This window comes from Moschus berezovskii, chromosome 17 (assembly GCF_049115385.1).
Source record: "Moschus berezovskii isolate FMDL1 chromosome 17, NW_MosBer_1.0, whole genome shotgun sequence".
Taxonomy (NCBI): Eukaryota; Metazoa; Chordata; class Mammalia; order Artiodactyla; family Moschidae; genus Moschus; species Moschus berezovskii.
In genome coordinates, this window is record NC_142476.1 from 54919097 (window position 1) to 54931735 (window position 12639).

Genomic DNA, 12639 nt, shown 5'->3' on the forward strand with positions numbered 1-12639 from the left:
ACCTAAAGTATCAACAGTAACTTGGGTATGAAGTGCAAAGAAAATTACCCAGAACAGTTAATTGAGATCTTGAAAATCTCTTTGATTTTTACTCTTCTTTCCCTCTAAAATCAGAGAATTTCAGGGGTGGGTGGTATTTCATGGTCTCTGGATGAACTATGTGAAGGACTGGGTTCAAGGACAAAGCATCATATGGCAAATTCATCTTTGTGTTTCTGTTCTTTAGCCACCTAGGAACATATGGAGTTTTTACAAATGCTGCATTTGACCCAAGCCCTTAAGGTAAGTTGCATATGGAGGTATTTTTGAAGGAAATAGACAGTAGAAAAAGGAAGAATATAAAGCTTGCCTTTTCTTTATATAATCAGGAGTTACACTTTAAGCATGTATTAAAGCTCAAACTATGTAGGAAATTGTGTTGGCAGTAGGAGACAGGTATAGCAGAAGAGTGACAATAGAAAGTGAGTATATATGAGCATTTCCATTTACTCCAGGATATAAACGTTCTAATTAGACATAACTTATTTCAGGATGTATGACATTCCCATTATTGGCTGCTAGATGGTACTGATACTGTAGCCTTGCTTGATCACCAGAAATCATGATAACTAGAAAAATTTTACAAACTTTATGGAGCCAGTTCCCTATGCAACCTGCTGGGAAAACAAAAATAATATTATCATACAATTATAAAAAATAATATGATATTATCATATATTATAATGTTATATTATCATATAATATCATATATACCATATATGATAATACCTTCTTTCTTCCCAAAAGTGGTTAAGTTTCCTAAATAACCTAGATGATAGAATATCTGGAATCTAGAAAAAGATTATACAAAGCCTTAGAGGGTACATATGATGAGAGCTTTCTTTGATCTTTTTCAGGAAAATACAATAATTTTAATTTTTACTGTCATTTTCAGAGACCTGTCCTCGTCTTGGTGACCTCGTCCAACCCCCACAGGATCCTATTTTTGAACATCAGCTTTCCCAAAAAGACTTGATTATAACTGTTGAGTATTTGCTGCAGTTTTCTGTAAATACTTGTGAATAAAGGACATGGAATTTCCTTTAGATTAGTTCTGCACCAGAGCAGAAGGACTGGACCACGAGCCCCAATTCTCCACCCACCCCTTCCTGCTCCATTTCCTCTTCCTCCAACACAAGCCTCAGAAGCTGGGACTGAGTCTTTCTGCGGTGGTCTGTGGGCTTTGGCCTAGCTGTCACTTGCGGTACTAATTAGCTAGAGCCCAGAGCATCTGACTCACCAGAAGACCAGACTGGAAAAATAAAAATGACTCTTTATTTTTGGACTGGAGGAAGTTCTCCTCCACTTTGTTGGAAGGCAGGAGGTGTCTCTGACTTGAGGGAATTTCTATAGGATTTCCTGGGGCTTCAGTGCTTGCTGTTGGTGAAGCCTTTGGACTTCCTTGAAGCTCCAAGAGAGCCCTCTGGATGGCACCAGAGACTGCAGAAGCCCCAGAAGACTGGTGCTCCAGACAGGAAGGTACACGTCACTGTAGACCTTCCCTCTGCCGTCACTCTCCCCCAGAGGACCCAGAGACCAATCCTTGAATGTCTAGTTAAAAGGATTCCCCTAAATGCCATGTTCTAGTGTTTTAAATTTTGCCGAATAAAGTCTGTATCCATCACTTTGTTGACATTAATGTAATACACAATCACGATTGTCCCAGTTACAAACTTGAGACTAGAGTCAGCAAATATGTATCTTCAGTTCAGTTGCTCAGTCGTGTCCGACTCTTTGCAACCCCATGAATCACAACACGCCAGGCCTCCCTGTCCATCACCAACTCCCGGAGTTCACTCAAACTCATGTCCATCGAGCTGGTGATGCCATCCAGCCATCTCATTCTCTGTCGTCCCTGTCTCCTCCCGCCCCCAATCCTTCCCAGCATCAGAGTCTTTTCCAGTGAGTCAACTTGTCCCATGAGGTGGCCAAAGTACTGCAGTTTCAGTTTCAGCATCAGTCCTTCCAATGAACACCCAGGATTGATCTCCTCTAGAATGGACTGGTTGGATCTCCTTGCCACCACCCTAAACACACAAGAAGAAAATTAGAGAAGTAGAAAAGTCTTCATCACCTGAATGTGTTTTACCCATTTTTTGATTCACATATTTAATAAATATGTTATTAAAAGTTACACAGTACTTATCTGAAACTGATAAACAAAAAATACAGAGCCAAACAACATAGCTGTCCTTTCTGTGAAAAGTGAGGCAATGAACGTGTCACACAGACTAGGTAAATATGCAAATAAAAATGCAAATAAAACACGCAAATAAAATGGTGAAACAGTCTAACTAAAGGTTACAAGGTTTTGCAAGAATTTTGGTAGTAACCTCGAGATTTAGGGACACATTACTTTTAAAACATTTCACTCACATGAAAGTGCCCACAGCACCTCTGACTGCTCACTTGATGCTGATCACTAGGTTCAGTATTAGGGCTTCCCTTATAGCTCAGTTGGTAAAGAATCTGCCTGCAGTGCAGGAGGCCCAGTTCTGATCCCTGGGTCGGGAAGATCCCCAGGAGAAGGAAATGGCAACCCACTCCAGTATGATTTTTGGAAAATCTCATGGACAGAGGAGCCTGGTGGGCTGCAGTTCATGAGGTGGCGAAGAGACGGCCACAACTGAGCGACTAACACTTACTTACTTAGGCTCAGTATTATAGGAGGATGATTATCAGCCTGTGTCCTGAGTCAGAATCTGTATTTTGTAAAAATCCCCCCTCCCAAGGAATTCTGATGCCTTACCAGCTTTGTAAAGCACTGATATTATAGATGAAAAAGGATATGACACCACTCCTGTTCTTCAATTGCTGATAATGTAATTGGGGACACAAGAGACACCAATACAAAGTGACAGAGAGTATTAAGTATGTTATTTGAAGAGTGTGGTTCAGTTCAGTTCAGTTCAGTCGCTCAGTCGTGTCCGACTCTCCGCGACCCCATGAATCACAGCACGCCAGGCCTCCCTGTCCATCACCAACTCCCGGAGTTCACTCAAACTCATGTCCACAGAGTCGGTGATGCCTAGGAATTCATAAAATGGAAAAGTCAGTTTGTCCCAGAATCAAGGAGAGAGGTGAGACTCTGATTGGAATTTAGAAGAGTGGACAGAGAAGAGTAAGAGAATGGCATTCTTAGTAGATCAAATAATGTCAGCCGAGAAGCAAAAACAGAGGTTGTTGAGGAGCCTGACATCATGGAGATCCCATGTGAGGTGATAGATTACAATTTATTGAGAACTATTGCAACAAATCCTCTGTCCATGGGACTTTCCAGGCAAGAATACTGGAGTGGGTTGCCATTTCCTTCTCCAGGGGATCTTCCCAACCCAGGGATTGAACCCACATCTCCTGCATTGACCGGAGAAGGAAATGGCAACCCACTCCAGTGTTCTTGCCTGGAGAATCCCAGGGATGGCAGAGCCTGGTGGGCTGCCATCTATGGGGTTGTACAGAGTTGGACACGACTGAAGTGACTTAGCAGCAGCAGTTCCTGCATTGACAGGTGGGTTTTTTACACTGAGCCACTAGGGAAGCCCCTGAGATAAGTCATAGACAGAAGCTTGGAGGCAAGTAGATTCAGGGAGCCCGGGATGAGTCATAATGACGCTTCAGACAAGATAATTCTCAGATTCTCTATACATGGCAAAATCATATCTTAAGGCCATGAGAAACAGCCAGATCCTCTGAGATATGTAAGGAGCCCTGGAGGCAGAAAAGATATAATCATAATAATCAACATGTGCTGGGTGCTTTCCAACTGCTAGGAATTACATACTTCACAGTATTCCTTTATCCTCCCAACCATCCTATTGCAGAAAATTATTATTATCATCCTTATTCTCCTGATGTCAAAACTGAGATCAGAGAGGTTGTGTAACTTATCCAAGAGAACACAACTAGTAAGTGGGATTGAAATCTGGTCTGATTCTCCCAGTGAAACTCTTTAAGCCCTCTCTTTCGTCGCTGCCTTAGGTGGCCACAGGCCCTTATCAAGACAGAACTGTGCAACACACAAAGACAGATGGCATATGATCTCACTCACATGCGTAATCTAAAAAAATGGCACAAATGAACTTATTTACAAAACAGAAATAGACTCCCAAACCCAGAAATCAACCTTAATGAGTACCAAAGGGGGAGAGGGGAGGGATAAATTAGGAATCTTGGATTAAAAAATATATATACTAACTACGTATAAAATAGATAAACAGCAAGGACCTACTGTATAGCACAGGGAGCCATACTCAATAGTTTATAACAACCTATAATGGAAAAGAATCTAAAAAAGATTATATACATTTATACTGTTGTTTAGTCACTAACTTGTATCTAACTCTTTGTGACCCTATGGACTGTAGCCTGCCAGGCTCCTCTGTCCATGGAATTTGCCAGGCAAGGAAATTACTAGAGTGGGTTGCCAGTTTTCCTTCTCCAGGGGATCTTCCCCACCCAGGGATCAAACCTGCGTCTCCTGCATTGGCAGACCAATTCTTAACCGCTGAGCCACCTGGGAAACTCATATATGTATCACTTTGCTGTAGAGCTGAAACGAACACAATCTTGAATCAAGACAGAACTGTGCATGGGTAGAAGTTAGTAAAGTGAGCCAGGCCATCAGGCCCCATTCATGTGATCACCCCCTTGCTTCGTCAGCACCTGAAAATACAGTATTTCTGTGCCCAGTAACAGGGCATAATGCCCTCTTCCTCAGATCAGAAGGAGAGTAGTGTGGTTAAGGATTTTGGGTCCCACCACAATAGGAACTGCAGACGGCCTGGCAAGCGTGAACTCTGCCCTAGGCAGCTTTTTTGGTGGCTGGGGCTGGTGAGGGGTTCCTGGGCAGTGGGCTGAGCAGATGGAAGTGTGGGAGACAGTTTCACCCCCTCTCACGAATCCCTGAGCGCTGCCCTGGCTGCTAGAACCTCCGATCACCGCATTTCCTTCACCCGTGGTAAAACAGCCACTAACTCTCTGGCTCTTCCTAAAACCTCCTGTCATCTGGGGCAGTGACCTAGCCAACCCTCAGCCTAGAAAGGTCTGAGGGGGTGGGGACAGCCCGGGCTATAGCCATCAGCGGCGCCTGGGGGAGTTGACGAGGAGGAGGACACTGCCACCCGCAGCCTCCGGGAGCTCACTGCAGCACGGACCGCCGACAGCCTTGCAGAGGCAGCCCTACCCACCCCCGGGGTGGCGGCGGCAGGCAAGAGAAGGAAAGGAACCATGTTCCCCGCTTGCCCTGGCTTCTGGGTCCTCGTGGTCCTAGGCACCAGCTGGGCAGGCTGGGGGAACCTAGGGGCTGAAGCAGCGAGGCTAAGGCAGTTCTACGTAGCTGCTCAGAGCATCAGATGGAACTACCGCCCTGAGTCCACACACCTCAGGTAAAGCAGGCGGGGTGTCTGGATGGGCTTCTCCGGGAAGGATAATCTATTTCTTTTAGAGAGCATTCCTTTTGCAATTCCATTGCTGTGTGTGTGTGTTTTTAACTTCAGATAGGTACATACAATTAATAGGAGGGTTTAATGAATAAAAATTGGTGGATGCTCATTTTGCCTCTAATAATACAGTGTAATATTCTAAGGTTACAGAAAATATTATTTGGTTAGATACTGCTTTCAAGAGTTTGTTGTTGATATAATTTTGTTAGTATCATTGATTGTTGGTTTAATATATTGATTGATTCAAAAGCACCAGGCACCTACCTCTTCATTAGCCCTTTCTCAAACTCCTGTTCCAGATTTTTAGTAGTTTAGTATTTTTAGGAAGGGCTTCCCTGGTGGCTCAGATGGTGAAGAATCTTCCTGCAATGCAGGAGCATTGGTTTTGATCCCTGGGTCGGGAAAATCCTCTGAAGAAGGAAATAGCACCCCACTCCAGTATTCTTGCTTGGGAAATCCCATGGACAGAGGAACCTGGTGGATTATAGTCCATCAGGTCGCAAAGAGTCAGACACAAAACTTCTAGGTACATACTATTTATTCTATATCCACTTGGCTTCATCTTCTAAAACTAAAAATGTGTACCTTGTAACTTTATTATAAGCAGATTATTCAGTAACAACTGTCAAACTTTTGTTGCCTTCTTATAAATGACTTTCAAAATATCAATTCATAAAAACACAACATTGTTTTTCTTTTACCTTTTTTTCTGTTTCACATGACTCTTCATTCTTCTGTCATTCTTTATCAGTCCCTGGGATATGGTCTACTCTGGCTATTTTGATAAGAGTCACTATTCAAAGGCCTATGTAACTAAGACAAGGGTTAAATAATAAAACTGTATCAGAGTTGCAAACTCTTTTCCTAACTGAAAGATTAGAAATAAGATTTCCCAGAAATTAAACAAATTACAGGTTCTACTCAGTATTTCTTTGAATAGTAAACCTCTTAGTGTAACTAAGATTTTTTTTTAACTTAACATCACAGTTTAAATGATTGTGAAAGATGTGTTCCTCTTTTAAAATTTCGAAACCAAAGCAATCTGCCAGGAAAGTATTGTGATGTTTTAAGCCTTTTAGTGCATACCATTAATCCTTTCAAAATCTTTTCTCTGTAACTGGATTATTTCGGAGGGTGTGGCAGCTTGGTCTTGTAGTAGTAAGCCCCTCTTTAAAAAAATCATTTAAAATATTGTATTTCAAGGTGATAATCTAGGTCACCTTGGAGAAGGAAATGGCAACACACTCCAGTGTTCTTGCCTGGAGAATCCCAGGGAAGGGGGAGCCTGGTGGGCTTCCATCTATGGGGTCACACAGAGTCGGACACGACTGAAGTGACTTAGCAGCAGCAATCTAGGTCACACCACACCCTTAGAGAGCCAATACTAACGAAAACCCCAAAGGAAATAGCAGTCTTTCCAACATCTATTTTCCTGCTCATGAGTAGAACACTAGCTTGGATGCTGGCTTTCCTATGTCATGCTTACGCTTGCTTATACTTGGGAGTTTGTTCTTTCTTCTGCAATTAACAACGAGAATAACAAGTTGAATATTGAAGGCAGAATCACATAGGGCAATAACAAGCTGAATATTGGAGGAGGCAGAATCGCATAGGGCAACACCCTGATTTACACGGCGAGTTCTCAAAAGAAGCCGTGACTGGTCATCCTATCCTCTTCCTCTGAGATTGAGTTTCCAGAATTCTGGGAACAGTTACTCCTCTGGTATCAATTATTGAGTCAAAACCAAACAGTGATAATCCAGATCAACTGTCGATATTTTCAAACCTCAAATCATGTCATTTCTTTCTAGTACTTCTTTTTTAAAATTTATTTATTTTTAATTGAAGGATAATTGCTTTACAGTATTGTGTTGGTCTAGTACGTCTATGTGAAAAATCAAACCTGTATAGCTGGCCGCTTAAACTAAGAACTTGTTTTAAATTGTCCTACACCGAGAGCTAATGATACTCACTGTAAAGAAATCAACATCCATCCTTTCCTAAAGTGTATTTCAGCACCAAGCAAAGATCTTTCCTTATTTTATGTAATATTGGCAGGTCAGTGCCTTTTAGTGGTGAAATATATCTTTTATTCTTGCTCTGGAGCAAAAGGAAATATTTTTGAAAATTTCCCTGAGGAAATATGTTCAATCACTTGAATGCATATAGTAACAGATATTGAAAAAAATAGATGTACATTGGTCTCTCAAGGGTTTAAGCTTTATATGATTTTATTGTGAATAAATTACCCTTAAAGAATCTTCATAAATGAAAAATTCATCATGCATATTGTTTGAATTCATCTTTAACTTTCTGTTCAGACTGATTATTTTCCAATAGCAATTCAGTGGTTTAAATTAAAAATAAATATACCTCAGTATGCACACACAATATGCACAAGGAAACATATTAGGAAGCACACCTCTATTAAAATTACTCTACATAAAAGACTGATTTTTCTTAGTAAAGATTTTATACTGTCACCTGTACTCCTGTATTTAAAGATCTACAGTTAGGGACAGGAAGCACATTTCAATTGCACTCTTCCAAGAAAAAGGACCTTCACATTATGGACACTAACATATACAATCTTAGGGTTCTTGGTCTCTATAAACTCTAAAGAGGTCATTTAATTAATTTTCAACTTGCATGTTTTAACTTCCTACTTTTTCCCAAACTCAAAGCACCCAAAGCAATTAGTAAATAATTGTCTAGTTTCTACTTGAATGCTTCCAGTGATTGAGAACCTACCACCTTCTATAGCTAGCCTTTCCAAAAATACTTACACGTACCTCTTTTAATTCTGCCTTCAAATATTAACACAGTTCTTGTATTCCACATTTTAAAATTATGAGTACTACTAAAATTACAGATTTTTCTGCTTGCTGGGAAAACTTGAAAGCGAAAAATCAACTTTAATTACACTTATAAGATATTACTAGCTAACATGCATTGAATATTTACAATGTGCCAGCTCTAAACCCTGTGTAGGTATCAGTTTATTTAAAACTTGTAATAATCCATGAAGGAGATTTTACTGTTGGTCCCAGCTCACAATTACAGAAACAGAGGCATAAATGGATTAAATAAACTTTTCAAGGTTATACAGATAACAAGAGGTAGATACGGGATTCAAACCCAGACACTCTGAACATACAACCAGTTCCCCTAGTCTCTGTGCTACATAAACATCAGAGCAAATGTGATGAGTATCCTTCTCCATTACGATCTAATTATACTGGGCCACTCTCTGGACTAGGAAGCATAACAAAGCCAATACGGGCAACTGGTTTACACATCTGTAAGAAATTTCCCCCAATTATCTTTCCTTTCCTGAGCCCTATTGGCTCAGATGGTAAAGAATCTGCCTGCAATGCAGGAGATCTGGGTTTGATCCCTGGGTTGGAAAAATCCCCTGGAGCAGGGAATGGCTATCCACTCCAGTATTCTTGACTGGGGAATCAGATGGACAGAGGAGCCTGATGAGCTGCAGTCCATGGGGTTGCAAAGAGTCAGAGATGGCTGAGCAACTAACACTACTACTATTATCTTTCCTTTTGCCTTTAACTTTGAGTTTATGACAAGGATGGGAATGATGTGCCCATCTTTAGAGACAGAGAAAGAAAGGATGGAAATTATCCCAGTACTCTCCCTGCCTTCCTCTCTGAATTCTTAACCATGGAAACAATTGGCCCTGTGCATCTGTGGATATGAAATCTGCAGATACAGCCGGCTAACTGTACTCTTACAGAAGGGACTTGAACATCTGAAGTTTTAAATAAACTGATATCTACAAAGAGTTTAAGAGCTGGCACAGGGGTGTCATGGAACCAACCTCCACAGATACCAGGGATGACTGTACAGTAGTTTTTGAATCTTGGTTTTGCCATTATCAACTGTTTCTCCTCAGGCAAGTTACTTAAACTTAGTTTTTTCATTTGTTTGTTTCCTATATGAATCCCAGGGCTTTGGCTCCATTAGCCATCTTCAACTTCATAGCAAGAAAGAGTCCATTAAATCAACAGTTTTTTACAGTGTTCTCCAGCAGCTTGGGCTTTCCTGGTGGCTCAGGCAGTAAACAATCTGCCTGCAATACAGGAGATGCAGGTTCAATCCCTGGGTTGAGAAGAATCCTGGAGAAGAAAATGGCAAAGCACTCCAGTACTTTTGTCTAGAGAATTCCATGGAGAGAGGAGCCCGATGGGTTACAGTCCATGGGGTCACAAAGAGTCAGACATAACTGAGCAACTAACACGAGCAGCTTAAAACTGTATATGAATGATGAGTTGAAAAGCAGCTCACATATTTATTCATAAGGAATTTGGCCATATCTTTAATCATTTAAAATATAAGCCTAAAGTCTGGGTTCTTTTTTAGAAATTTGATCTGAGTAATAGGGTTGGTTAATGCAAGTTAAATTTGTGGAAGAATGGTTATCACAATAGAATATTCTTGAAGACATCCATAATTATTTTATTAACTTCACTTATTGTTCATATTTATAAGACCTGGGGTTTCTGAAATGCTGTTAAAAAATACTGTTATTTCTAGTAAAGGTTTCAGGACATGATAAATCTATTTTGTTGTACTATGAGTAGATGTCATATAAGCCTTTCAAATGTATTTTATTTCCAGTTCGAAACCTTTTGAAACGTCCTTTAAGAAAATTGTCTACAGGGAGTATGAAGCATATTTTCAGAAAGAAAAACCACAATCCAGAACTTCAGGTAAGCCTGAAATATATTTTTAAATTTTTTTTTCTTTTTCTCTCTCTCTTTTTTTTTTCATTGGAGGCTAATTATTTTACAATATTATATTGGTTGGTTTTGCCATACACTGACATGAATCCACCCCAGGTGTACATGAATTCCCCTTCCTGAATCCCCCTCCCAATTCCCTCCTCCCTTTATCCTCCCTCTGGGTCATCCACTCATACCAGTCCCGAGCATCCTGTAACATGCATCGACCCTGAACTGGTGATTCGTTTCACATATGACAACATACATGTTTCAATGCCATTCTCCCAAATCATCCCACCCTCACCCTCTCCCACAGAGTCCCAAAGACTGTTCTATACATCTGTGTCTCTTTTGCTGTCTCGTATACAGGGTTATCATTTGCATCTTTCTAAATTCCATATATATGCGTTAGGATACTGTATTGGTGTTTTTCTTTCTGGCTTACTTCACTCTGTATAATAGGCTCCAGTTTCATCTACCTCATTAGAACTGATTCAAATGCATTCTTTTTAATGGCTGAGTAATACTCCATTGTGTATATGTACCACAGCTTTCTTATCCATTCGTCTGCAGATGGACATCTAGGTTGCTTCCATGTCCTGGCTATTGTAAACAGTGCTGCGATGAACATTGGAGTACATGTGTCTCTTTCAATTCTGGTTTCCTCGGTGTGTATGCCCAGGAGTGTGATTGCTGGATCATATGGCAGTTCTATTTCCAGTTTTTTGAGGACTCTCCACACTGTTCTCCATAGTGGCTGTACTAGTTTGCATTCCCACCAACAGTGTAAGAGGATTTTAAAGATAAAACTCTATGGCTAATTTGATATTCACATATATCTAAAATATACATTTAGTGATATTTTATAGAAATGTGTTTTTGTTGTTTTTAACCAGTGTGACTACATAATTTGCAGGGCTCTTATTCATAGTACTGAGAATTTCAAAACAGTGACAACAAAGCATTAAGCCCCTCCTGAGCATGGGGTCCTCTGCAATTTCATGAGTCACATGCCTATGAAGACAACTATTTTTAACATTGATTTAAAAAAGCTAAACACAACTTTTAAGTGTTTGAATTTTTATTCATTCATCTAGCAAACTATTAAAGAGCACCTACTGTGGGCTGAGCATTGAAATAGGCACTATGGATGTCATGGTGGACAAGACAAACGTATCTCCTGCCTTCGTGGAGCTTAGGGTCTAGTTTAATGAGCACAAATGAGCTTTAGCAAATGATTATTTGCTGGGTCCTGAAATTCATTTAAAGGAACTGTATATGGCTGATTTTTTTTTTACATCTATCCTTCCCATCTCTTTTTTATTTAGTGTGATATGCATAATAGCTATAATTTTTAAAGAAAAATTTCTTCTCTTTTCCTCAACTCTTTCTCAATTAAGGAAAGTAGGCTGAATGGGTTTCTGGGATCTCAAATGTGGTGAATATGGTAGCATAGTTCACAGGACTCCAGTTAGGTCCCCTAGTTGATAATTAACACAACCCCCCCCCCCAACCAGGTGAAGACCTGTCACTTTTCCCAGACTCATCCTCCTACACCTTTTATTCACTGCATCTTGTCCTGCCTCTCCTTTGGATCTCTCTTCATCTTCAATTTTTCCTTAACTGGAGCCTTCCCTTTGGTCAAAATCCTCAAAAATCAAACAGGACACAACTTATGTCCAGGTTAACCACCATCTGGAAAAAAAAAAAAATCTGCCTTTGACTCTGCCTGCCTTTTCTTCCCTCTTTTACTACCAACTTCCTGTGTGATTGGTGCATTTCATTCTCTATCATATCAAATTACTCTCAAAAAAGGGCACCCGTGACCTCTGAGATGGGACTTGGCCCGTGGTTCAGTAGTAAAGAACCTGCCTGCCAATGAGGAAATGTGGGTTTGATTCCTGGTGCAGGAAGATCCCCTGGAGAAGGAAATGGCAACTCACTCCAGTATTCTTTCCTGGGAAATCCCATGGACAGAAGAGCCTGGCGGGCTACAGTCTGTGGGGTCACAAAGAATCACAAACAGCTGAGACAATAGAAGACAATAATAATGACCTCGAGATACCAGACCAATGGGTGCTGTCCATTTATTTTCCCACTTAACATTACTAGGACATGTAATGCTTTCCCTTCTTGAAACTCTGTCACTACCTGGTGTCCCTGGCGCCACTTCCTCTGGTGACAGAAATTGAATGGAAGTGACTGGGATATGAGGAAACGGAAGTGGGAGGAACTCACATAGAGAACTCTTTCCTGAAACTTGGCTCCAAATGGGAGGAGAGATAGGGTAGTTCTGGGAGGAAATGAGAGATTAAAGGATATTTTAAGAGTTTTATTTTATTTTTAATTTACTTATTTGGCTGCATTGGGTCTTAATTGTGGCACGAGGGCTCTTTGATCTTCTTTGCAGCATGCGAGAT

General features: G+C 40.6%; 2 protein-coding genes across 2 annotated transcripts in view; both read left to right on the forward strand.

Moving 5' to 3' along the window:
- SELP (selectin P) overlaps positions 1–1663 on the forward strand; it is a 45445-nt gene extending 43782 nt beyond the window's left edge. Inside the window, exons 15-16 of the mRNA XM_055419678.2 lie at positions 227–282; positions 935–1663. Of these exons, the coding sequence (XP_055275653.2) occupies positions 227–281 (55 nt within the window). The 3' untranslated portion in view covers position 282; positions 935–1663. The remainder of the gene's footprint in view (positions 1–226; positions 283–934) is intronic.
- Positions 1664–5123: 3460 nt separating this feature from the next.
- Positions 5124–12639, forward strand: part of F5 (coagulation factor V) — a 78320-nt gene continuing 70804 nt past the window's right edge. Inside the window, exons 1-2 of the mRNA XM_088845483.1 lie at positions 5124–5423; positions 10116–10207. Of these exons, the coding sequence (XP_088701609.1) occupies positions 5266–5423; positions 10116–10207 (250 nt within the window). The 5' untranslated portion in view covers positions 5124–5265. The remainder of the gene's footprint in view (positions 5424–10115; positions 10208–12639) is intronic.